This window comes from Vombatus ursinus, unplaced genomic scaffold (assembly GCF_900497805.2).
Source record: "Vombatus ursinus unplaced genomic scaffold, bare-nosed wombat genome assembly UNPS02014791.1, whole genome shotgun sequence".
Lineage (NCBI taxonomy): Eukaryota > Metazoa > Chordata > Mammalia > Diprotodontia > Vombatidae > Vombatus > Vombatus ursinus.
In genome coordinates this window covers 5,357,541-5,383,807 of record NW_020954569.1, presented here as the reverse complement: position 1 = coordinate 5,383,807, position 26,267 = coordinate 5,357,541, and the positions used below count along the sequence as shown (strand labels likewise).

At 37.7% G+C, this 26,267-nt stretch overlaps 1 protein-coding gene across 4 annotated transcripts in view; it reads left to right on the top strand.

Moving 5' to 3' along the window:
• Nucleotides 1-26,267, top strand: part of LOC114047971 (cadherin-6) — a 162,322-nt gene that overhangs the window by 61,605 nt on the left and 74,450 nt on the right. For 3 of the 4 annotated variants that reach the window (XM_027868916.1, XM_027868918.1, XM_027868915.1), the window contains exon 2: nucleotides 24,525-24,883. In XM_027868916.1, coding sequence (XP_027724717.1) covers nucleotides 24,656-24,883 — 228 coding nt within the window. In that variant the 5' untranslated portion in view covers nucleotides 24,525-24,655. Of the gene's footprint in view, nucleotides 1-23,006; nucleotides 23,080-24,524; nucleotides 24,884-26,267 lie in introns of those variants that run through there. The other variant, XM_027868917.1, reaches the window with a different exon arrangement.

Below are 26,267 nucleotides of genomic sequence, written 5' to 3'. Positions count from 1 at the left end.
AGGAAGGAAGGAAGGAAGGAAGGAAGGAAGGAAGGAAGGAAGGAAGGGCAAGAAAAAGAAAGGAAGGAAAAAAGAGAAAGAAAGAAAGAAAGGCAATAATTAGGAAATAATATAGTGTCTATTTCTGTTAAAGATCAAGAACTCGCCTGTGTAAACTGTCTTGTCCAAACAAATGAGGCAATATTTGTTTTGTTTTGTTTTGGTTTTTGGAGGGGGTGTTGGGGGGGGGTGTTGTTTGTTTGTTTGTTGTTACCAAATCGGTTAATTAGTGTGAGTCAAACTAGCCTAAGACTAGCTGTGAGCAAAAGACTACTTTATGGTCGCTGTGAAGCCTTGGGATTAGTCAGGGGCCCAGAAGTCTTTGCTGACAACTGAATTAGGGCTCTAATCATTTGTATAGTACTCTACAGTTTGCAAAGAGCTTTACAATTTGCAAAGTGTTAATCTCATTTGGTTCTGACAACCTAAGTGCTATTATGATCCTCATTTCACAGATGAAGAAACTGAGGCTGAGAGAATTTAGGTGAATTACTCAGAGTCGTGCTGCTAAATAAGTACCTGAGGCAGGCATAGAATTGATGTCTTCCTGACTCCAAGTACAGGGTCCTATCCACTGCACCACCTACCTACCTACCTATTAAAAAAGTAGTATTTAGTTGCAAGAGGAAAAACTCTCAGAATCTCAATGGTTCAGAGAAAACTGCCTCCAGAGGATTATATATTAGTTATGGGATACCTAAATGGGATAGGTGGCAGCTGGAAATACCACAGTAGGTGGTCAGCTGTTAGAGAAGGAATTGTAGTATGGAGCACAAAAGAGCACTGTATTTGTAACCAAAGGACCTGGGTTCAAATTATGATTCTGTTTTGGTTTTGTTGTGTTTTCTATTGTGTCCAACTCTTCATGACCCCATTTGGGCTTTTCTTGGCAAAGATACTGGAGTGATTGGCCATTTCCTTCTCCAGCTCATTTTACAGATGAGGAATCTTAGGCAAACAGAATTAAGTGACTTGCCCAGGATCACACAGCTAGGAAGTGTCTGAGGCCAGATTTGAACACAGGAAGATAAATTTTCCTGACTCCAGGCCCAGCACCCTATCCATTGAGCCACCTAGCTGTCCATACTTAAAGTAATATTGATCATTTATTCTAATATGTTACCTGGTTCAACAGTAATCTCATCAGTGTTACTTGGTACCTTTGTGACATCGAATATGCACATATTGTCTCAGTTTCCTCATCTATGAAACGCGTAGAAAAAGTAGCAGATTTATTGTCGAAGGACCTGTGCTCCAATCTAATCCCTCTGACCATGGCAAATGACTTCAGCTTTCTCAGCCTTGAGTTCCTCTTGTATGAAGTGCAGGTGTGGGCCTCTGACGTCCCATTTAGCTCTAAAGCTGTGATCCTGTGATCTCATGATTAGATTTCTCTTAGGTTAATTCCAACTCTCTGGTACGTCAGAATCTTATGTTAGCTTTAGTGACGCCATCTGTTCTCCAGTAGAATTAGAGATGAAACCAGCTACAAGTTCCATGCATCCAGAAGCAGCTGAGGTCTGAAAGTAAGGCAGCTACTCAAAACACCTCTGACCATGTCATCCCCCTCCCCCATTCAATAAACCTTAATGGTTCCCTATTATCTTCAGAGTCAAATGTAAAAATCCATGCTGGTGTTCAAGGCCCTTCATAATTTGGCCCCTTCCTACATTTCCAGCCTTCTTATACATTACTCCCTTCTGCATACTCTAAAATCCACTGACTCTGGTCTCCTTGATCTTCATCCCAAAAGATACTTCACCTTCTGGGGACAGCTAGGTGGTGAAGTGGACAGAGCACCAGTCCTAAAGTCAGGAGGACCTGAGTTCAAATCTGGCCTCAGACCAAACACTTGACTCTTACTAGCTGTGTGACCCTGGGCAAGTCACTTAACCCCAATTGCCTTAAAAAAAAAAAAAGATGCTCCATCTTCTATCGCTAGGCATTTTTGCTGGATGTCCCCCTTGCCTTAACTCCCTCCTTTCTCGTCTTTGTAACTTGGCTTTCCTGGCTTCCTTCAATAGTTTACCTTTTGTAAGAAGGCTTTGCTTATCATCCTTAATCTTAGTGCCTTCCCCCAGAGATTATCTGCAATTGTTTTGGATTATACTTTATCATGGGCTCCAGGCCCGTGATAAGAAACTGAATCCAAGAGACATTAAGTGATTTACCTGGAGTCAGAAAGACTCATCTTCCTGAGTTCAAATCTGGCCTCAGACACTTACAAGCTATGTGACCCTGGGCAAGTCACTTAACCCTGTTTGCCTGAGTTCCTCATCTCTAAAATGAGCTGGAGAAGAAAATGGCAAACAACTCCAGGATCTTTGCCAAGAAAAACCCAGATGGGGTCATGAAGAGTCAGACATGACTGAAACAAATGAAAAACTACAAAAAATATCTTGTCATAGTTGCATATTAGACTGTGAGCTCCATGAGAGCTGGGATTAGGGCGGGGAACCTACAGCCTCAAGGTCACATGTGCCCCTCTAGGTCCTTGGGTAAAGCCTTTTGACTGAGTCTAAGTTTTACGGAACAGATCTTTTTATTAAGGGAATTTGTTCTGTGAAGTTTGGATTCAGTCAAAGGGTTGCACCCAAGGACCTAGAAGGCCATATGTGGCCCCGAGGCCACAGGTTTCCCGCCCCTGGCTGGGATACTGCTTTTCACCCTTCTTTGTACCTCCCAGCACTTAGCACAGGGCTGGTTACATAGAAAGAGCTTCATAAATGTGTGTTGAGTTGACTTGGATTGCATAATCTACTCTGAGTGTGTCAAAAAATTATTCTTGGGAGAAAAAAGTATTTTGTACCAAAATAATAAATAAGCAAAACCCTACCACATGTCCAAATTCTAAGCTTTGGAAGATACGCCTCTGTCACTATTTCTGCACTGTGGGTAAGTCACTTAACCTCTCTAGGCCTCAGTTTCCTCATCTGTAAAATGAAGGGATTGGATTTGATGGCTTCTGAGGTCCCTTCCAACTCCAAATCTATGATCCTTTTATCCTATGAACATTTCTCTTGAAGTTTCCCAAATTTTTATGGAATGTAGCTTTCAGCGATTATACTGACAAGACAGGCAATTCCCATAAAAATGAATCTCTAGCCCCAAATGACTACAACACAGAAAAGGCAGCAATAGCAAAGATCTATGTGTTAGAGGCTATTTATTTGTTACAATCTTATTCTAAAGATTTTTCCATTAAGGTTTAATGTAGTTTAGTTTAAAAAAATTAAAAATCAATCTCATAAATACAAAGGTTCATAGCCAACATAAGAGAAATTGTTTAAGGGATTTTCATTAAATAATATATATGATTTTCCCTCCTCATACGTCCTTCTCTCAAAAAAAAAATCCTACCTTTTACTTTGACCAGTGAAGCTTTCTTTCTAAAGTAGCTAAATCAGGAAAAGTGGGTTGGGGTGGGGAGAGGGGGAGAAAATTTCTTGCTATGAATTTATTGTTTATCTTCTCAGATGACAAACCAAATTCATAACTATTTTTAAAACAATGTGTATAGAAATTTTCTCTAGACTGAAACCAGTAATGATCTGCAGGAGACCATTCTCCGTGTTCCCCTCTGTCTAGGATATTCACTGATAATCATGCATATTTCACTTTCAAACTAACTTACCAGACAACTTTAATTAAAAAAAGAAATCTATAATAAAGTAATCCCTGAATCCTGTGAAAATTCTCTTGATTGTACCATTTCTTTTCATGACAGCCTTCTCTTTAATAGTTCTTTTCATCTCTTTACTTTGGTACTTGTTTTAGTCCTATAATTACTCTTCAGACTCCTTCAGGTTAACACAAGCAGTAAATCTTATATAGGTGAGTGATAAATTGGATGCTAACAAGTTGTACTGATTTTCTCTTGGAATTCTTCTTGTTTGAACTCACCTACCATAAAGCAACATGAAAAAATACCTACATTTCCTCTCCAGAAATTCCTCACTAGAAAAAAAAAAAACTTACATGAACAATAAATCCAGATAGTATGAGAGGCTGAGTTTTGTCCTCAGGAAGGAGTTCATTCCTTCAGGCCCTTAGCAATAGATTTTAGGGGACATATTTTCTCTGGCTCCCCAGTACATAAATTTCCAATCACAGATATGCCACAGTTTACAAATTTCTCATTAGGTTGTCCTATTCTGGGACTCAGGGAACCTTGAATTGTTATGTGTTAATCTTTTTTTTTTCCTTTTTAAACTTCTGTTTCAATTGCCATTAAACTCACTTAATCCCTCCTCTCTTCTCCTTTCTTTTCCCTTCTGTTTCATTCAGCGAGAAAAAGAAATAAAATATGGAAACTTGCAGAAATGTCTTTTCCTCAAAGTTTGGAGAGCCTAGAAAGTCCAAGTTTCTCCAAAAATAGAAGATTGGAGTGTGACATTCTTGGTTTTACTGTAGTGAGAGAATGAGTTGGCATTCAGAAAATGATACAAGCCCGCCCCACATTAATTTGACTTGACCATGTCATTTCACAATAAAATAATTATATTATAACCAAGCAATACTCTAAATTGGTAGTTCTTTCTATAACATTGAAAACAAGCTCAATTTGAGTCTTTGTTCTTAAATATCGCAGAGGAATATTAAACACTTTGTTGAGACTGATAAGTAGCTCCCTCCACAACAAAGAGGCTTCAAGTTAATCACCCAGTCTAGCTCTTTCTGGAACAAAAAGGAAAAGAGAACAGAGAGAAAAAATATCTAAAATTTTAATCCATATTCTACAAGTTTAGTGTCACTGTTCCGGTGATTGGCCCCCCCTTTCCATTTTCCTGTTAGAACTGGAACAAGGGACCTTAGCTGTTGAATCTCCAGGCTTCATTTCTGATCAGCTACCCCACTCCTTTCCCCACATTGTACTAGGGTTTAATATTTCTCCATTGTTCTCTTCCTCTGAGGAAATGGATCATACTTTCCCTCAATTGGGAATAATAAATTTGTGTTTGAGAGATATGCAATGAACCAAACTCATTTAAGAATTGTCATTTGTAATTAAGTCTTAAACTGGATGTTAGGAAATTTTGGGGGAGGAAAGAACTAGCCATTCATGCTTTTCTCCTCTTAAAAATTTTCTAGTATCTTTATTTCCTACTTTCAAGCTAATTGCCCCTCCTTTATTCCTACCCCAAATTTGAAAGCATCAGGGGTCTCTAATCTACTGCAAAGAGTGCTGCCTTTGGAATCTGAAGAATTCAAATCCTGGCTATACTTCTTATAACCTGTGTGACTGGGCAGCCTCTGGTCCTCAGTTTCCTCACCCCTAAAATGAGGGAGTTAGAGGTTGACCTTAATGAAGAGACATACAAAGATAGTTCCTCCAAATCCTTTGCAAAGAGAAGGTTGGTAGCATGGAACATTGCATATAATGTCAATTTTTTCTCAATATATTAACTGTTTTGCAGAATTTTTTCCTCTTTTTCTTTTGTAAAAATTTCTTGTTGTAAGTTATGGCTCTCTGGAAGAGAGGAGCAGGAAAGATGCAGGTGGAAATCTATGTGATTTTAAAATAAAAGATGTCAATTAAAATCTATTTTTTTTAAATGAGGGGGTTGAACTAAGATGATCTCTAAGGTTCTTTTCCTAGGAGTTCTCTTGACAACTGTATCTTGCCTTTCCTTGGAAAGTACATCTTAGTTTGGATACTTTTTTTTTTTTCACATAATGCCTTAGGTATTTGTATTCATGAAGTCCGCAGAAGATCTTAAGTAATTACAACTTGATCGAGTCCTTTGGGTTCTAAGTCCTTTGACTTAACCATGTTACATCTCAGGTCTGTTACCATACCTCTGTCTCCAAATCCAGGTCAACCCAGCTCACATTTAGTCTCTGATCTCTGTACATTTTAACCTTCCTATGGTCTAAATTTTGACTGCTTAGGAATGGAACTTTCATTTAAACATGGTTGCTATGGAAATAACTGCCCCCTACAACTCTGTTTCACCTAAAATGTTTTACAGAAATTATTAACAATGCTTAGGGGAAGGAAGGGGTGACAGAGCTTTATATCTTTAGAAAAACTTCAGGGATTTAAAAACAAATAGAAGAGGAGGGAAGGCACCCTTATTTCTCATGCTAGCTGAGACGGCATTTTCTAGCCCCCTTCATTCAATACCCATACTAGGTGAGGGGGGAGTCCTGGAATGGAAATCTTGAATTTGAGTACCTTAATGCTGATCCTTAACATTCTAATTAATGGTTACCCATGACCCAGATCATGGAATATTGCACTACTGGCATTTCTGGTCGTTGGCTGCAATTCAATTAATTGAGACTTTTTTGCTGTTGCTAAAGGAAAATGTGAAATGGGGGTATTTATAACTATGGATTCCTGTTTTTTATTTAAGATTATCTGTAGAAGTTTTACACCATTGACAGCAGCACTGTAGCCTCCTGGAATTATAATATAATGCTGGCATTAATAAGCTGAAGCTCCAAAATTTCCTTCAAGTTTTCTCCTTGCCTTCAAAGGAAGCTTTTATACATTTCAAAAGCAGGTGTATACTTACTACAACAGGGAGGAAAAAAATGATCATTTTATACAACTTTCTGCTCTGTTATGGAGAAAGGACAATTAGATTATACTCCATTAACAGTCCCAGACTCTGCAGATGTCCCCTAGCAATAGTTAGAAATGACAATTGCTTATAGGTCTAAAGGATGTTCTGAGTTCGTTTTCACATTCAGGGAGATTCATTTTATAATTGGCAGCTGTGCTGATTGCTATATTGGAGCACTTCAATTTCTCTATTATTACAGAAAATATATCTGAAAGCACTGAGTTCTCTCTACCAACTGAATTTGAGGAGACAAGGAAAAGGCACTATTGAAATGACCCCCTTTTTTCCCAAAAAGGCATATTTCTGTTTTAGCAAAAAAAAAAAATTCAAATAAGTTTTTTCCCATTTAAACTAAACTTCCTTTTATGTTTCTTTCAGATGTTGTTCTTCATTTATCTTAACTAACCAGAATGATTTCAGATTTTAGAATGTATTACCCCATAGTACAGAATGTGGGCACTGTTGTGGGCACATGTAGTGGGCACTCAATAAATACTTGTTGGATTGAATAATCAATTCATTTGTTAATTAATATGTATTGATATTTTATTCTTTGCCTTGATATGAAATGCTGAATACAAAAATCATTGAATCTATATGGAAGGAGGAGGGACATTCACTCTGTTTGGCCAGGCATCAAAAAAGGTGAAATTGGGCTCACTCAAAGTGAATACTTCCTTGAACCTCTGGATCCCCAGAGTTCATGTATGGATGGCAGCTATAGAAGGGACAGTATTAGTCAATCAGTATGTTAACAAATAATAAGTACCATGTGCCACCCAAGATAGATTTTACATCTCCCCAATTCATGTGCATTTCTTTCCAAAATCCAACATACACAATTCTATTAATAATCAATTCTAGTGTTTACCTTTGCTATACCTGACTTCAATTGCCAGTCTCTCAATTTTTGCAAAGAAGGTAATGGACAGATACCTCTTCTGCTTATCAGAATGCGCATGCATTGTAAAAACTTTCACTTTAAGCTAAATTTAGAAAGAAATGCCTGTATTTGGAGTATTAGAATATTTTATTGGAGTTTGGAAGTTTCTGATCAGATGATCTTTCAAAACAAACATGATTAAAGATAAAGAACGAATAAAGGATGATTCCCTGGAGATAACTTTCAAATGAATAATTCTCTAAGTGATAGTGATGGTGATGCCTAGGATGTTTTTATTTGATCTTTCTCATAAAGATTTCAAAAATACTTTGCATAATTTTCCTTTTCAAGTCTCACAAAGCTAATCCTAGTGAAATTGACTTCCATCTTGATGGCTCAGTGTGTTATCAAACAATCATGATCCTCTAGTTTTCATGGAGGCAGCATGGGTGGAAGAGTGGAAAGTGCTTGAAATAGAAGTGAAAATCTGCCTTCATATCCTGCTTCTATTATTTGCTTGCTGAACCTCTCTGAGCTTCAATTTCCTCATCTGTAAAATGAGGATGGTTAGTTTTGAAAACTATTTATTACATCAATTCTTATTCACAGTAGTCTATATATATAAAACTATAAACATACTTATATGTACATATGTATTTTATGTGTATATATATATATATATATATGTGCACATAGAGTTAGTCATCAGTAACAGTAGTATCATTAGTAATACTTATCAGTAGTAATTGAGTTATACTCAATAGCTGTGGAAAACAGAACTCCTGAGAAGTTATTTGAGTTTGATAAATCGTAGGAGAATTAGGACAAGGATCTAGAATTCAGTACTATCTATGGTCTCTGTCCTTATAGTTATATATCATGTTATTCAAGATTTTTTTCTTGAACTTCAAGTAATTTTGTATTTGAAAACCCCCTTACATTGTTTATGATGTGAAAAATGAGCCCATTTCATATTAGTGTAACACCTCAATATTCAGATCTAGTCTTTTACAATTCACACTAGGGAAGAAATGAATAAATGAACAGAATTGAAAAGTGCTTGAATCGATGACTGAAGTAGTTCAACTCACATGGAGTGATTATTTTGAACAATACTTTTCTAGTAAAATTTGAAAATAATTTAGTTCCCCGCTGGCCTTCATTGCTTTTCTGGGCTCCTATTGTTCTTAATTGTTCTCTTGCCCTGTAATAGTCACCATTTAATTAGACATTGACCTTCTTTGACAACTGAAGTAAGATTTGAGGAAGGATAAATGATATTTTTTTAGTTTTCCATCTTCATCCTTCACTTACTTAAATAAGTATTAATTAACTTGTTCCGGCAAGTGTTAGTAAACATTGAACAAGGGCATTGCTTTAGTGGTATAATTAAAATTCTCTTTTAAAATGTTTTGCATAATACTTTATGCACAATTTGGCTCAAGTAAACAGAGGTTCTAATTAAAGTTTTTAAATGAAGCTAATCAAAACTGATAAAATGTTCAACATCCCATTGTAGCATAGAGAATCGTTCTATTCAATCCAAGTTTAATGTTATGGTCAGTTGACAAGGATAGACCTGGATCAATAAATGCATATATATCTTTACTCATGCCTTCACCAATTTGTCTGCTCAAAGGGAATACACTTTGGAAATTGTATTAACTGTTTTAGGCTACTTTCCAATAAGTTACTGAATTTTACCTGTAAAATGGGCCTAAAACTAGCTGACCATTCGGTGTTCTTCAAAAGAGAAATTAATTTAAAATCATTGTGAAAGCTCTTCAAAAAGAAAGTGTTATATAAAATCTACTGAGCAAATGAGCCCCCCTAGTCATTGCACTGAGGAAGTGACTTTTATAGTTTACATTTTTGCATAAATAACTATCACTTGCTAAGTAGGTTTCTTCTTGTATAAGAGAATTAATGTAGCCTCCAGGGATAACACCAGGAGGGGAATGAAAGCCTAGTGAAGTCCCCACCTCTGCAAAAAATATTAAATTAAATTAAAATTGTGACAGGAATGAAATCCACTTTGCCCAACCTTTTTCTAGATGGGCCTCAAGTGAAAGATAATGTTGAAGAAAGGGTTCTGCTGGGCTTTTGTCTAGTTCTTCCACTGCCTGATTGTGGGTCAGACTTGCCTCTGAGTCCTCCCAGCTCTTGGTAGCCAGCACAAAACAGTCTCTGCAAGGTCTTCTCAGGTTGGATATGCTTAAGTTGTGGCTCTGGAAGACACAGGAGTCTTCCATTGGAGATTCAGCCTCAGTAAACCGTGAGGGGCTCATCGTAAGACTGGCTCTCAGGTATCAGTTATTCAGTCATAGCAACTGAGGCATACAAACCACTAAATTAAAGAAGGATTTGGAATCTGCTTTTTTGGAAGGAGTGTTCACAATCACCTTTGCAATTACAGTTTGTTTTTTAAAGTATTGAAATAAAGTTTGTCTAATTAAAGTGTGGCTGTTTTAACCAATAGATTTTACCCAAAGGTGCATTTTGAAAGAAGATCTTGTTAACTGAAATGAATCTCTAATAAGGAGACTGCACAGCACAAATTTTCTTAACATTTTTGTGTCATGGACCCCTTTGGCAGTCTGGTGGAACCTATTTCTAAGGATATTTTTTTGAAATGCCTAAAATAAAACACATAGGATTGCAAAGGAAAGCAATTACTTTGAAATAAAGGTACCATCCCCTCACCCCCAGTTCTGGACTCCCTGAAATCTGTCCATTAGATAGATACCTTGGGAATCTGTAACACTTTTGAAGGGGAGAGGACTGACCCCTTATCCATTGAATCACAGAATTGTTATAAGGGAATGCAGTGGCTCTCTAATCCAACCTATACAATCCATCAACAATCAATATACCCGCTATGTGTCAGGCACTGTGTTAAGTACTCAGGATGCAAAAAGAAGCAAAAGACAATCCCTGCCTTCAAGGAGCTTACAGTCTAATGGGAAAGACAACATGCCAAGAAATATATCAAAGAAATCCCACTCTAGCATACCTGACAAGCAGTTGTGCAGCTAATTTCTTAAACTGAGTGAAAACTGGTCTAAATTAGTAGGCAGTTTATTTCAAATAAAATGTACTTTTAAATAGTGACAGCTCTATTACTTTTTTCAATAGCGGGGGCCTAGCCTCCAGGCTCAGGAGTATCATTGTGAGTAGATGCCAGGTGTGGGTGTGAAGGTTAAGAACATCATCCTCATCTCCAATCTGTGACTAGGCTGATGCTGGGATGTTCTCTGATGTTTCCCACTGGAACTGTAGGAGGGGTAAATTACGTTATTATCGCTCAAAGCCCTCATTCTTTGTATTCAGTAAACAGTTATTAAGTGCTACTAGTGGAAAGTGTGCTAGGTGCTAGATGCTAGAAGATTATAGAGATGAAAGAGAAAAAAGAAAAGAGAGTATGGAGATGAAAAAAGAAAAGACATTCAGTCAATCAGTAAGTTAACAAATAATAAAGAACTTAGAGTCCAGTATTTGGAGGTAAGACTAGAGTCATAATAAGGGTGAGGTGATCAAGACTTTGGCCGTTGTCAACACCTAAAAGGGGGCATAATTACTCCCCATGATGGTGTACAGGCTGCCATCCTCACATTTCCATGGTTTCTATTGGCTTGAGGTGTGTAACAAGACCTCAGTCCTCCCCCAATTCCATCATCATACTGCCTCTTTCTCTGGGGACCTGGCTCACCAGATGAGCAAATCTTTATTATTTTCTGTGCCTCCACAGAAGCTGGGTGATGCAGTGGACCTAAAGGTAGGAACATCTGAATTCAAATCCAGTCAGGAGGCACTGACAAGCTGAATGACCCAGGGCAGTCACTTCACCTCTGTCTCCTTCATTTTCCTTAACTATAAAATGGAGATAATAATAGTAATCACCATCCAGTCTTGTTGTGAGGATCAAATGAAATAAGATTTGAAAAGGTACATAGTAGGTACTTAGTAAATACTTGCTCTCTCAGCACAGTTCCAAATTGTTCTCCAAATTAGACCAGTTCACAACTCCACCAACAGTGTATTAGCATACTTATTTTTCCACATCCTCTCCAGCATTGTCATTTTCCTCTTCTGTCACGTTAGCCAGTGTGAGGTGGTACCCCAGAGTCATTTTAAATTTCATTTCTCTAATTATTAGTGATTTAGAGCATTTCTTCATATCACTATTGATGACTTTGATTTCTTCTTCTGAAAACTGCATGTTCATATCCTTTGACCATTTATCAATTAAGGAGTGGCTTTTATTTTTATAAATTTGACTCAGTTCCCTAAATGAGATCAGAGAAACTTGCTATAATTTTATTTCTTCTTTTTCCTACTTTCCTTCTAATCTTGACTGTTTTACTTTTGTGCGTGCGAAATCTTTTTAATTTCATGTAATCAGAGTTATCCATTTTACTTCCTGTGATCCTCTCTATCTCTTGTTTGGCCTTAAACTCCTCTCTTAGTCATAGAATTGATAAATAATTTTTTTATGTTCCCTGAATTTGCTTATGATATCCTCTTTTATGTCTAAATCATGTACTCATTTTGAACTTACCTTTGTATATGTGTGAAGTTGATTTTTACCTAGTTTCTGCCATGCTACTTTCTAGTTTTCCTGCAGTTTTTATCAAATAGTGATTTCTTGGCTCAGTAGCAGGGATCTTTGGGTTTATCCAACACTAGGTTACTGGGGTCATTCATTTCTGTATGTTATATAACTAATCTATTCCACTGATCAACCATTCTATTTCTTATCTGGCATCAGATTGTTTTGATTATTACTACTTTGTAATATAGTATGAAATCTGGTACTGCGAGGCTACCTTTCTTCACTTTTTTTCCCACTGATTCCCTTGATAGTCTTGACCTTTTGTTCCTCCTGATGATTATCAATCCGATTTTTAAGGCGAGAAGACAGTCTAAGTAAGTCACTTGTCCAAAGATTTATGGAAAATTAGTAGCAGAGCCAGGCTGAGAAGCCATATCCTTTGATTTTTAGTTCAGTACTTTTAACTTGCATCATCCTATGCTGTACCACCCCCACAAGAACTTTACACATGGTTACCCCACCTCCATCTCATTCTTGTAATGACATACGAAGGATACTGGGAAAGATATTCCTGGACCCAAAATAGCTTCTCCTCCCATGGATTAAAATTCTTTGTTTCACTTGATCACACTCCCTAAAATTTCAGCAATTTGGGTTTTAGCTTATTTTGTTTCTTTTTATATAAAAAAAAAATCCTAAAAAAAACTCTGCATACACCCCAGGAGGATTAGGTGATGAGTCATTCTTACCTGAATGTGTGTATTATAATCACATTGCCATCCTAATAAATGAGTATTTTGAGGAAAGGTGAGGGAGAGGTAATTTTAGAGTCTAGAAGTTGGGGGAGAGTAAAGATGACAAAGTGATGAGTTTGAGGCATCCAGAAGTCAGTAAGAGAGCATTGGCTTCCTGGGGAAAGAGAAAAGAAGATCAAGAAAATGGGGACTGATTGCAGGTTTATATCTAAAAAGGATGTTGGAAGTCATCTAGTGCAACTCTTTCCTAGAGAAGCAAACAAACTGAGGCTTCATTTTATATTTAAATAAATTGAGAGGTTAAGTAAGTTACCCATACCCCCATAGAAAGGAAGATTGGCATGGAAAGGCATCTAAGAAAAAAATGACAACTCTGTAATTTTGCATAGGGCTGACTTTACTCCCTTTACAGAACTTGGAAAACCTGAAAATTGAAGAATGAGGAAGCAAGAAAACATGAAAATGAAGCATACAAAAAAGGAATAAGCTATTTATTTCTAAATTTCCTCATTCCAATCATACAACTCTTCTGCTCCTAGCTCTTCAATGGCTCCCATTTGTATCCTAAGCAAATTTCAGATTTCTCATCCTATTATTCAAGGGCCTCAACAATTTGATTCTATACTGCCTTTATTGAGGCAGCTGTGTGGTGCAGTGGATAGAGTACACTAGGCCTGAAGTCAGGAAGACCTGAATTCAAATCTAGCCTCAGACATTCACTAGCTGTGTGATCCTGGGCAAGTCACTTAACTGCTGTCTGTCTTAGTTTCCTTACCTGTAAAATGGGGATGATCATAGCACCTACTTCACAGGGTTGTTTCAAGAATCAAATGAAATAATATTTGTAAAGTGTTTAGCACGGTGCTTGGCATATAGTATGTGCTTCATAAATACTTGTTCCCTTCTCCTTTCCAGCTACCCTCTACACACTCTACCACCCACTCCCAGCCAAATTAGACTATCCTCCCTAACCCTTCCCACTTCCATACCACTGCTAACTTTGTTTTCCATTTTGCCTAGAATATCCTCCTCTCTTCTCCACCATGTTGTATTGTTACTTAGACTTCAAATGCTAATTCTAAGATCACCTAATCAAGGAAGCCTTCCCAGATTCCTTATTTAGTAATAGCCTTTTGCCTCCCTATCCCCCCCCAGATCTTACATAGCACTTTGCTTTTACCTGTCTTAATAATTTGTTATTATAAAAGGTGTCATGTCCTTCTAGACTTTAAGCTTCATGAGGATAAGTGACACTATGAATTCCACCTCCATCTCAGTACCTAGAAGAGCATCCTAAGAACAATAAGCACTTAATAAATGTTTGTGAAAATGATGTTTCATATAATATTTTTCCTCATAATCTTCTTTTTTTTTCCTGTCATGCTTAAAAGGCACTGATTAACCTGAAAGAGTTACTGTAGCTTTCCAAAGGGACCCAACTTATAAGCAGACAGTAGTGTATAGTGCAGGCACAGGGAAAAGCTGACTCAATAAATTATGCACTTCTGCAATCTAAAAATAGTTCCTACTGCTGAAAATGTCAAAAATCCATACAATAAATAACTAGGGTAAAGAACATTTGACAGAAAACATCTTCCCTTCGGTCTCCTACCTCACTTCCTTTCCTACTATATGGACCCAAATCCAAAACCAAGAAACCTGAAAGTATAAGCTGAGGGAAGGAAGTGACATTGGTCAGAATCATAGGGTTTCAGAGTTGGAAGGGACCTTGAAAGTCATTTAGTCTAGTCTTTACCCAAAGGATGAATCTTATCTAAAACAAACTTGATAAAGTAGTCTCATCATCTTCACTTGGAAGCTTTAAGGGACGTCTGGCCATCTTCAGTCAAACAGAACGAGCCAAGCCAGCAAGCTTTTATTAAGTATCTTCTATGTCCCAGGCATTGTGTTAAGTGCTGGGGACACAAAGAAAGGCAAAAAATAATCTCTACTTTCCAGGAGTTCAGTCTAACATGGGTGGTGGTGAGAGGAGGAAAATATAAACAACAATGTACAAACAAGGATATGCAGAATTAGTTGGAGATAATCTCAGATGAAAGGCACTAAGATTAAGGAGGACCTGGAAAGGCTTTTGGCTGAAAGTTAGATTTTAGCTGATACTTGAGGGAAGCTAGGAGATAGCAGTACGGAGGGGGAACATTCTAGGCGTGGAGGACAGCCAGCGAAAATGCCTAGAATTAGGAGATGAAGTTGTGTTCATCTTGTGTGAGCAACAACAAGGAAGTATCATTGTGATCCATTTTGGATCCCAGAGTACATATTGGGGGTAAAGGGGAGGCACATGATATAGAAGACTGGAAAGTTAGGAAAGGACCAGGTAGAATTACTGGAAGGACGTTGGTACCCTCAACTGTAATAGGGAGGTAAGAAAGAAGGGAGGATTTGGGGAGGAAAGATTATGAGTTCAGTTTTGGACATTTTGAGTTGAAGATATTTACATGACATCTAGTTCAACATGATTAGGGCTGCATAAGTAGATGAGAATCATCAGTATAGAGGTTGATAACTGAATCCATGGGACCTGATGAGATCACCAAGTATAATAATGCAGCAGGAGAAGAGAAGAGGGACCATGATAGAGCTCTAGGTGACAACTGGGATTATAAGGAACAGATCTAATCCTTGTTCCACAAAATAGACCTTAAGCTTCCTAAAGCATTCTCATGTGATTCCTAAATCTTCTTTTCTTCAGGCTAAAAGAGCCTAATTTCTTCAATCCATGTTTACATGTTGTGGTTCCAAGTCTATTTTCATCATGGTTGCCCTTCTCAGTATGATCAGCAGTTTATCAATCACTTTTCTGAAATAGAGCACCTAGAATTGGACAAAATACTCTGTGTGGTCTAACTGAAGTTGTTTTGTCTTAGCTGCGGTATAACAGTTTATATCTGGAGGACATAATCTCTCACTTTAATATAGCACCTCAGCATTTTTCAGTACCTCTTCAACAAACACTTGAAATACGCAAATATTTACTGAGTGCCTGCTGGGTACAAGACACTATGCTAGGCGCAGTGACACATATTGCCTTTTTTTTTTTATTAATACAGTATGTCGAATATAATTTCAAAGCAAGTATAATATTGTGGAAATTAGTCATTTGGAAGCACATCAGTTTTCAAACAGATTGGCATGTTATCTACAAATAGAAGCATTTACAAAGAAATCTGGCTCAAGTAAGTGGTTGTGTTGCCATTCCAACCCACTGGCAAAAAGAAAATGCTCCATGGTGAGAGATGCCAGTGTTGTGTGACACATTTCAATAAAGCTGATTATGGACATAAAGCTGCACCAATTTCACTCAACAATGACTTTGACATTTACTGAGAAATGAAATGAGGGCTTTAGAGGTAAAGGTTTCATGTGAAATATCCACCAAAACATGAAAGTTGGCTCCTGATGTCATAACATCTGAGGAAGAAGGTCAAAGAAGGTAATGATTGGCAATGGCATGTTTCCATGGGTTCATTTTTATTCAAAGCAGCTGGTGACTTATTCAAAACACAGAAGGTCTTTGTGAGATCAGAAAATTGATCTTGAGCAAAACTTGATTAGGTATAAAACTTTTCAGATGGAATAGCTCACATTTTTCCTGAAGATTTGCCTTAACTAGTATTTCAACTTGCATCAAAATGCCTACAGATCTACATTCTTCTTCATTCTATTTAATATATTATGGGGGAATTTCACATCTCTGATCTTCTCCTTTTATTTCACAGTTCTTTGATCTTTTCCTTTTAACTCTGAGCCCTTTTCCTGCTTAAGAAGTCCTGTGATTTTTATCAGTATGGCTACTACCTCCATTAATGCAAGTCACAACATGGTATGGTTAGAGAGAGTATGGTGCAGTGGGAAAAGTCCTGAGTTTGGAATCCAGCCCCTAGATTTGAATCACATATCTGCCACTTATCATCTGTATGACCTTGGACAGATAATTTCTCCTCCTTAGGCTTCCCTATCTGCATTTTTTGGGGGAGAGGGGTTTGGGGTTTTTTTGTAGGTTGTGGGTTTTTTGGGGGTTTTGTTTTTTTTTTTTTGGCGAAGCACTCAGGGTTAAGTGACTTGCCCAAGGTGACACAGCTAGTTAAGTGTCAAGTATCTGAGGCTAAATTTGAACTCAGGTCCTCCTAACTCCAGGGCTAGAGCTCTATCCCCTGAACCACCTAGCTGCCCCAGCTTCCCTATCTGTTAGATGAGGAGTTTAAAAACTGTCCCTAATATGTCTTTTAGCTCTAAATCTATGATCCTGGCATTGTTTCCTGAGTGGCTGTAACCAGAAAAAAAATCATTACTTCCTGGCCAATTTCTTGTTTTAATACCCTTTACCTTCACCAGAATTAACTGTATGGGAGTAGTAGGATTTCAGGCTTTGGGTAGATGAACTGAAAGTGGGTTTCAAAAAATTATGGGTTATTAAAGTGATAAGGTAAGGACATGACTTACATGCTCATAAATTAACAATTGTGTTCTGTCTCCATTGAAGATACAAAATGAGAAAATGGGCCAAGAATTAGGGGATTTAACTTTAATATTACAATAACAGCAACAATCCACATTGATATATTTTACTATATATAAAATCACATTCTTACAACAATCCAGTGAGTCAGGTAATGCACTTATTTTTATCCCTATATGGTAGATAGGGCATTTGAGGTTCAGAGACCTTAATGTCTTGCTCATAGTCACACAGCTAGTATGTAAAAGAGACAGGACATGAAAACAGGTCTTTTAGTTTCAAATACGGTGCTTTATCTAACTCACCATAGCTCACAGACTGAATTGTTCATTGGTGGATTATATAGCAACATTACCCCTGTGTCTGGGATAGTTTAGGTATTTCTTAATTAACATTAACTAAAAGCATGCTGTGTAGAGAGCACTGTACTAAGAGTTATGGGCAGAGTTTTAAGCAGAAGAAGATACTGACTTTACCCTTAAGCACTTTATAATCTAGTTGGGAGATCAGAATACTCTAACCATTGACAATATTTTGCAAATTGAGTACATTTAGGATTCTTAGAGAAGCACTGTGGTAAAGTATTTAAAAAATGGAAATTAGAGTTAGAACTAGGTTTCTAAGATTTAGACCTGGAAATAACATTAGAGATCACCCTTCATCTTACAGATTAAGAAACTGAATCTAAGAGACATTAAGTGACTTACTCAAATCTCTTAGTGGAAGTGCTGGAATATGAATCCAAGGTCTTTGCCTTCAAATATAATGCACCTTCCACTACATCACTGCATCAAATTTGATTAGTGGTCCTACGATGTACAAGCCATGTGACCATAGACAACTCATTTCCATCCTCTGAACCTTATCGCTGATCCGTAAGACAGGTTTTATAGGGTTATTGTAAGGATTAAATGTACTAAGGCATTTAAAAGTGATTTATAAGTTATATATCACTATATAAATGTTAATAGGGGAGCAATCAGTCTGGGGAGGATCTAGAAAGTTTCTAAAGTGAGTTTTGAGCTGGGAACCATTGGAGTAGAACCTGATCAGAATCTTTTTTCCATCATGTCAATGAGTCTGCTAATGACGTGGATCAAAAGCTGGCCAGAACTCCATCGATAATTTTTAGAGACTTGAAGTTGAGAGGTGTATGAAGTTCTTCAGCTGTTAACTTCACACTTCTTTTTTTTTTCCTGTGATAGAACCATGCCTCCTAGAACTCACAATCTAATAGGGGAAGCCAACATGTAAAAAGAAGGCAAAAAGCTTAGTTGGGAAGGTTGAGGAGAGGGTAGTCGGTGGGGATTGGGAGAGGGACGAAGAAGACCTCCAGCCTGGGTAGCAAGTGATCAGGTAAATTTCCTGTGTGACCTCCTTAAATGGTAGCATATCTAGAAGGAGCTCTCCAATGTCTACCCTTTACCCTGTTCAATGAGAAAGAGGGAAGGGTACCAGGGTCAGGAAGCACTAAGGAGTTATGAGTTTCAGAGTTGATGTCATCTTGCAGAATAATGAGCTTCTGGAGATCGTGAAGGCCACCAGAGCAGTTGGATGGAAAATGATGAGGGAAATTTTCTCTTTGATCTGGGGTGGGGAGTAGGGGCAGGAATCTTTCCCTTGACTCATCTAAGATATCTAGCTGTCGTCCTATCTTTCACTTTACTTTTGCCACCATTTAAAAAAAGTTGTCTATAATTGACGCATACTCTTTCTGTAGCCTCCTTCAGTTAACCCTTGCTCTCCTAACTCTACTGAAATAGCTCTAAAAAACGCAAATTATTTAATTGCCTAATAACACCCTATTTTCATCTTCCTTGACTTTTGTAGAATGTGGCACCTCTGCATTTAGGGTAGAATAAATAAGTGCGGAAGCAAAAAAAATGTGGCCCATAAACCCCAAGATATCTTGTGAGGTTTCAGTGATCAAAATGTGTATTCCTTTGGGCAGAACACCCATATGTAAGGGTATGATCCCCAATGTGGAACAGGGAAAAGAGAGAGAGAAAGGAGGGGAAGGAGCAGAGGAGAGAAGGAAGGAGGGAGGGAGGGAGGAATGGAAGGAGGGAAGAAAGGAAGGAAGGAAAGAAAGAGGGAGGAAGGAAGAAAGGAAAGAAAGAGGGAGGGAGGGAGGGAGGGAGGTAGTAGTACCCAAATGGAACTAGCCAGTTGGGTCCCCAGTGGGGCAGCTACTACTACTCACAGATTGTTGTTTGTCCTTCATTCTCCAAGAGGACCAATGACATCAGGAGGGTGATGTCTTGACTTGCAAGCGAATTGGATTTAAGTGAGGCAGAGCTATGCAAAGTTATCAGCCTCACTCTATCCTCCAGGGGTCATCTGAGTCCAGTGGCAAGATATAAATCAGGAGGACTGGAGATGATCCTCATGTATATACAAAAGATACACATATAAATTTAAGATAATCTGGGCAAGAGGAAGCACTGACTGTGGGTAATTAGGAAGGGGCCTGTTTGGATGACCCTTGAGTTAAGCTTTGAAAGAAACTAAGAATTCTAACGGATGGAATTGGGGGAACGTGTGCATTCCAAGAATGAAGGACAGCTTGTGGAAAGGCGTGGAGATGGGAAATGGAGAGTCATGTGGGAAGGCCAGTTTGGCTGGAGTGACAGAAAGAGTAATATATGAGGCTGAAAAGGTAGGTTGAAACCAGGTGGAAAAGGGCTTCAAATACCTAAGAGTTTTTCTTCTTCTTTTTTTTTTTTTGGCAACTGGGGTTAAGTGACTTGCCCAGGGTCACACAGCTAGTAAGTGTCAAGTGTTTGGGCTGAGGCTGGATTTGAACTCAGGTCCTCCTGACTCCAGGGCTGGTGCTCTATCCACTGCGCCACCTAGCTGCCCTGACCTAAAAGTTTTTAAATTGTTACCTTGTAGAAGTCCTTAGAGGATCTCTTTCCAACTTTAAATTCATAATTCTATGGTTCTATGATCTGTTTTAATGAATAGCTGAGACTGGTTTTTAAATTAGCATATCAAGTGTTTATATGATAAACATTCCTTCAAAAGTGCTTGAGGGACTTTCCAAAATAGTTTGTTCTCTTATTATTTTAGACATCCTCCTATGTAATCTTATATACACTATTAATTTTCAAATATCCCTAAAGCATTTGATCTTCAAAGATCTTTGGGTTTCCAAAAGAAAGAATTCAGCTTTTTTTCTGAAATTGTATAAATTCAGAATTAGTGGAGTTTGAATTAATGATATATTGCCATAAGTGAAAATATTCTGGACTAGCCTCTGACCAAAAGTTCCTCATTTTTAAAATTAGAATCAGGCCTACATCCTTCTTATGACTGAGGTACCCATAGCCTGGCATACATATGACTGAATTAACCAGTTGCATCTATGAATAGTTTCAGACAATACAAGAAATACAGGCAACTGTCCTACAACCATAGATTATTATGAAAATAAAACCAAGAAAATGAAATTAAAATGAGAGTATATATTAAGGTTATTTAATACTCATTACTTTTAGGTATGGCAATGAGTGATGTTTAATATCGTTAGCGGGCAGAGGTAGGGTTCAGCTGTTGATGTTTTCTGCATTACTGGAGAATGCATAGGGACAAGGGAAGAGGAGGTGGTGTGTTTTAGTGTTTTTTTTTTCCCTTTCTCTTAAAAAAACTCTCTTTAGAGTAAACATTTACTGTCTACTTATGTTAGCTGCCAAACCTTTCCTTATAAAATCTGTTCTCTATCTGTACCTTTGCTTCTTTACCTTGAGTTCTGGCTTCCTGCTTTTTTCTTGAAATGAGCTGCCTCGTATATGATTGTGACTTGGCAAACCGACTATCTATTACTCTGGCTTCCCCAGAATCAAGAGCTTTGCCATCCATTCTGAAGTTTCAGTGTAGTGTAGCGCGTCTCCTTTCTTTCCTTCTGAAGATGATATTTCAACTCATCATCGAGCGACTAGCTGCTTAAGAATCCTGCTCCTGGTCTAATCACCATTTAAGATGGTTTTTCTCTTACTCGACAATAGTTAAAAACCTGAGATTTCTGTGCAATTTGTAGGAAGTGAGACAAATTCTTATACTTTATAATTCCAAGTAATATTAACATGTTATATACAAATAGTTCATATATTTGCTTCTCAAAATAGCAGTTATAGGATACCATGTTCTTTCCCCAAAAAGAAAATTCTTCAACTGAAATCAGATTCCTGTTTTTTTCACCTGAATGAGATAAAGTCATTTTAAAATGAACCAGAACAAAGAAAGAATTGTTTTAAATATGCAAATTACAAGTGGTCTTTCACCTCTGCAGTATTCCTATTTATGGCCCCTTCATTTAGACGAGAGGTTCTTACCTTTTTTGCTTGTGGCACAGTCCCTTTTGGCAGCTTGGTGAAGCCTCTGGACCCTTTCTCAGAATAATTTTAAATGCATAAAGTAAAATAAAGAATTACCAAGGAAACCAATTATATTGAAAAAAGTTACCAAAATATTAAAAGAATAAGTTTGCAGACTCTAGGTTAAAAACTTTTCACTTATCCCATTGTTGTAATATTTCAAGACATTTTCTGATTTTTTTCCCTTTTTTGAGATGTTTGTTAGTGTTAATGAATCATATGATGAAATATCCACAGTAGTGAAAAAACAATTAGAAAATTGATTCATTGGGACTTTGTGCACATTTCTATTCTCAGGAATAAATCTCTGTGTGTAATAACTTCTACCTTAATTTCTGATGCTTTTAGAAAAGTTTAAATAAAGAGAAAGAATGGGTATCCTTAGAATTTGTCTAACTCTGTATTCTATTGCTAAATATATCAGGGTAAAGTTCCAGCCTAGAAATGCAGTACAAAGAAACACTGTGTGATTTAAGTTCTCCTATCCATTGTTTTAATATTTTCCACTACAGAATTTATTCATAGAAATTCTATAATATCAAATGTTTCATTGCTATGGTGCAAATAGCCCCTCAACCTCAGCTTTCAACATTGAGTCACTCTGGTTAACACACCACAGCCTCATTGTGGTGTTCTTGCACATTTAGGCAGAATGGCCTTAATTTGGATTGCACTTAGGGCACATTTTTCCTGAAAGAAAAAAATCCTCCCGCAAACACTTTATATTTTATATCTGTGATATTACAGAAAAGCTAATATTGAACATCTGAGCAGCACCAGATTGCATAATTTACACAAAACACCCACGGGTATAGATTTTCCTTTAAACTGCCCTTTATGATTTTGCCTTTTAAAACAGCAGACAGGGCCATTCCCCATGTCACTCTTTCCCTGCCAGCACCATAGGGGATACATTGGATGCAGCACACATGTCTGATTCTTCACCACAGGATCTTTTTATGCAGATAATTTAGAGTGTGGGAAACATAGGGAAAGTGTGATTTCCTGTATCTGAACCCTCATATATATCTGAACCTGTACAACAGGAAAGGGAAAAAAGGAGAGGGGGCAGATTTATTAGTGGGCTTTCCTCCATGCACACCTCATCTGTATGCCATGAAGAAAAAGAGAGAAGCTGCTCATTACCTAATGGATCATCAATCATCTTGTACCTGTACCAAAAGCCAACCTAAGGGCAAGAGTCCTGTTCACTGGCCCTCAGCCAACAGTGTTAATTGTCACAGTACTCATTTATTCACCTGTGGAATTTCTATCTTCCCCAGCCTGCTGTCAGGAAGAAGTACGATAATGTAATGAAGGTTCAAAAAATGCTGAATACTGTAAAGTGCCCCATTTCCATCTCAACAGAAAGTATCCACCAAGCCAGATGATAGGTGGCTATCAATTTCACTGATGCAAAAGGTAGTTACAATTGTACCTCCTGTTAATGGTAACAAGAGCCAAGTGTGCAAATCTCCCTAGCACAGGGGGAAAGAAATCGAAACAAAATGCTGATCTGTGAATATAAAATGCGTTCATTGCCTTGTTGGAAATGACATAATGGTTAATTGTTATTGTGTTCTGCTTTGGGAAGCACTTGGAATCCTTTTTTGTTGTTGTTTAAACAGACTCATTCCATTATCAAGTAATCAGATAAAGAAGTTAATGATATGGTTTTATGCCTTGGATTGTAACTGAGAAATGTGGACTAGGGGTAGCAAGAGAATATGTGTGTGCATTGTTTTAATTGCTCAGATTGGTAAACCAATTTGTAGCAGATGTGCAGAGTAGCATGGGCCCAGGATCTGCAAAAATACTAGTCTGAGCCTAAAGGAAATCATGTTTATGAAAACTTAGATTTAATAAAAATTTAATCCCTCACATGAAGTCATGAAGTACAGGGTATATGGAAAGAGCCATAGACTGGGAAATCAGGAGAACTAAGTTCTGGAGCTGGCTCTGCCTTTAACTTCCATTGTGTCTCTGTGTTAGGTACATAAGTACAGAATCTCTGAATTGAATGAAATCTCCGTAGCTCGTCATCTAATCCAAGGTGTACCTGGTCAAAATCCCCTCTCAACTAAATAGTCATCCAACTTTTCCGTAAAAACTTTCATACATCCATTGCCTTCCAAGGAAAACCATTCATAGTTACCTGTCTCTCTGAACATCTGCTTCCTCTTCTGTAAGACAAAAAAGTGAACCAGATGGTTCCTTCCAGCCTTGAGATTCTACAATTCTCTCATTCCTGGTACCATACCTTGTAAGGCTCTTGAAGCTCACTACCATCACTGTGACAATGGGGTATATGTGAAAGTTTCATGAAAGATTTGTGGGCAAATTAAGAATTGCCATCTTAATTTCTTAAAGTGTTCAGTTTAAGCAGTTGATTCATCAGGTATAAAGCATAATGGAGGCCAAGTTTTAATCAATTGGACTATATTGCAATTATCCATGATATTCATTTCTTTGGACTTGTGTTGAAAAAGAGAAAAGCAAAGAGAACTAGGAACATCCAGACTCATTTCCTCTAACCAGATCTCAGCCCACACTTGGAGATGTGAAAGAGTTAGTAAAATAAATGCATTGTGACACTTTGTCCTATATCAAAGCTATTACTTAAACAGGGATTTTTAAGTAATAGAAAATGAGAAAGAAAGCAGCTGCCTCCTATCCAACACACATTCCATTTAGTGTGTTCAAAGGCCATTTTCTGCCTTTCCAAATTGATAGCAGACTTTTTTTGGGGGGGGGGGGTTGGAGAGACGGAAGGCTATTCCATTCTGTTCTACTTTTCCAGTTTATTTGTTGTAACACTGAATTTTAAGTGTCTCTAAAAATGCTTGATATGTTATTATTCTTTCCAGATATCCTCCGAGACCTAAGCAACAAACGCTAAGGAAGAAGGAAGGAATGAGGCTGGATACAGTGCAGTAAAACTGAGCACTTCCAGGACAGGAAAAGGCACTACAACTGCGCCCTGCTTTGTGCAATCATAATGAGAACTTACCATTACTTCTTGCTGCTTTTTTGGGTTGGTCAGCCCTACCAAAGTTTCTCAAGCCCCTTCTCTAAGAGGACTAGTGGCTTTCCAGAGAAGAAAAAGATACTGGAGCTATCTGGAAGTAGCAAGAATGAGCTTAATCGAGCAAAAAGGAGCTGGATGTGGAATCAGTTCTTCCTCTTGGAGGAATACACAGGATCCGATTATCAGTATGTTGGCAAGGTAGGATTCTTTTGCACACTTTTACATTCTGATTTTAAAAGCCTGAAGAAGTCACTTCTCATAAGTAGCTGGGGAGGATATGAGCTTCTGTACCCTAAGAATTGTTGCTTATCTCGTAAGACTTTTTTCACATGAGTAGTTTCGGGTAAGAAGACTGTAGCAAGAAGCTGAGAAATGTTAACAAAGAATAGAGGAAAATGCTCTCATCAAAATGAAACACCCACAACCATCCTCATAGGATTATCATAAATCCTTTAATTTTTACCTTCACATGAAAAATGCAGTCCAGTTATGCTATAAAGCAAGATGCATTAAAAATAGTGTGATAGTGATTAGGCTTTTGCTCTCTGAGGGATGGAAAGTTTCATTTTCTCACTGTGAAAGCCAACAGTCTAAGCTTAGCACATTGCCTGTTAGCTCCAAATTAACTATTTCCTGGTAGCTCTACCACTCCATGCTCTCCTCTTATTCATTTAGAAGAGTGCTTTAGCACTTCACTACATTGCCACCCAATGAAAGGGTTAGGTGATGGGAGCTTTTGCCCTAAAAAGCTTTCAGAAGCAGTGAGATTAAAATCCTCTTTCTAAATTGTGGTCAAGGTCACAGAAATACCTATGTAAAGATGCTGTTTGCAAGTCTTATCTGATCACTTTATTGACCCAGAAGTGTATTGGAGGTTTTGATTATTTCTTTACAGTAACCCCTATAGAGATGCCAGTGCTGAGTCAGAGAAATGAGGCTTGATTATGTCCTCAGCCTGAGCCTCACAGAAATTAAATTGTCAGCTACATTCTTGGCGCAGAATTTCTGTAGCAAGCAAAGGTGTAAGAGACAGAAAGGTTTGGTTCTTTAGGGATAATGATACTGTCATGAGAAAAAAAAAGTCATCCTTTCAGCTCCAGAGATGGAGAAAGTGGACATGGATATAGCAAACAAGAGACTTTAAAAGATGCGATCTTTACAGACAAGTTTTGATTATCACCACCTTTTCAAACATCTCTTCTAAGAAGCTTGTAAATAACATGAATGCTACTGATTCTAAGAGCTTCCAATATTCACTAGGAGACTTTCACACATATTTGAAGTAGAGTGTCAGAACTCACACCTTAGGAAATGATAAAATATCCCAGAAGAGAGAAAAAGGTATCATACATTGTTATTCACTATATCTAAGTATCCCCTATTTGCAGTGAAGAAAAAGTCCTCAATGGCTCTAGCTGAGGCTTCTGGTCTTTGTTCCAATGTACTGAATTATTAATGGGGAACAATGTTTGAGAGGAAATATTCAATAGAAGAGTGAGCTAATGCCTGGGGCTCAGAAGAGCTAGCTTACCCCTACACACACACACACACACACACACACACACACACACACACACACACA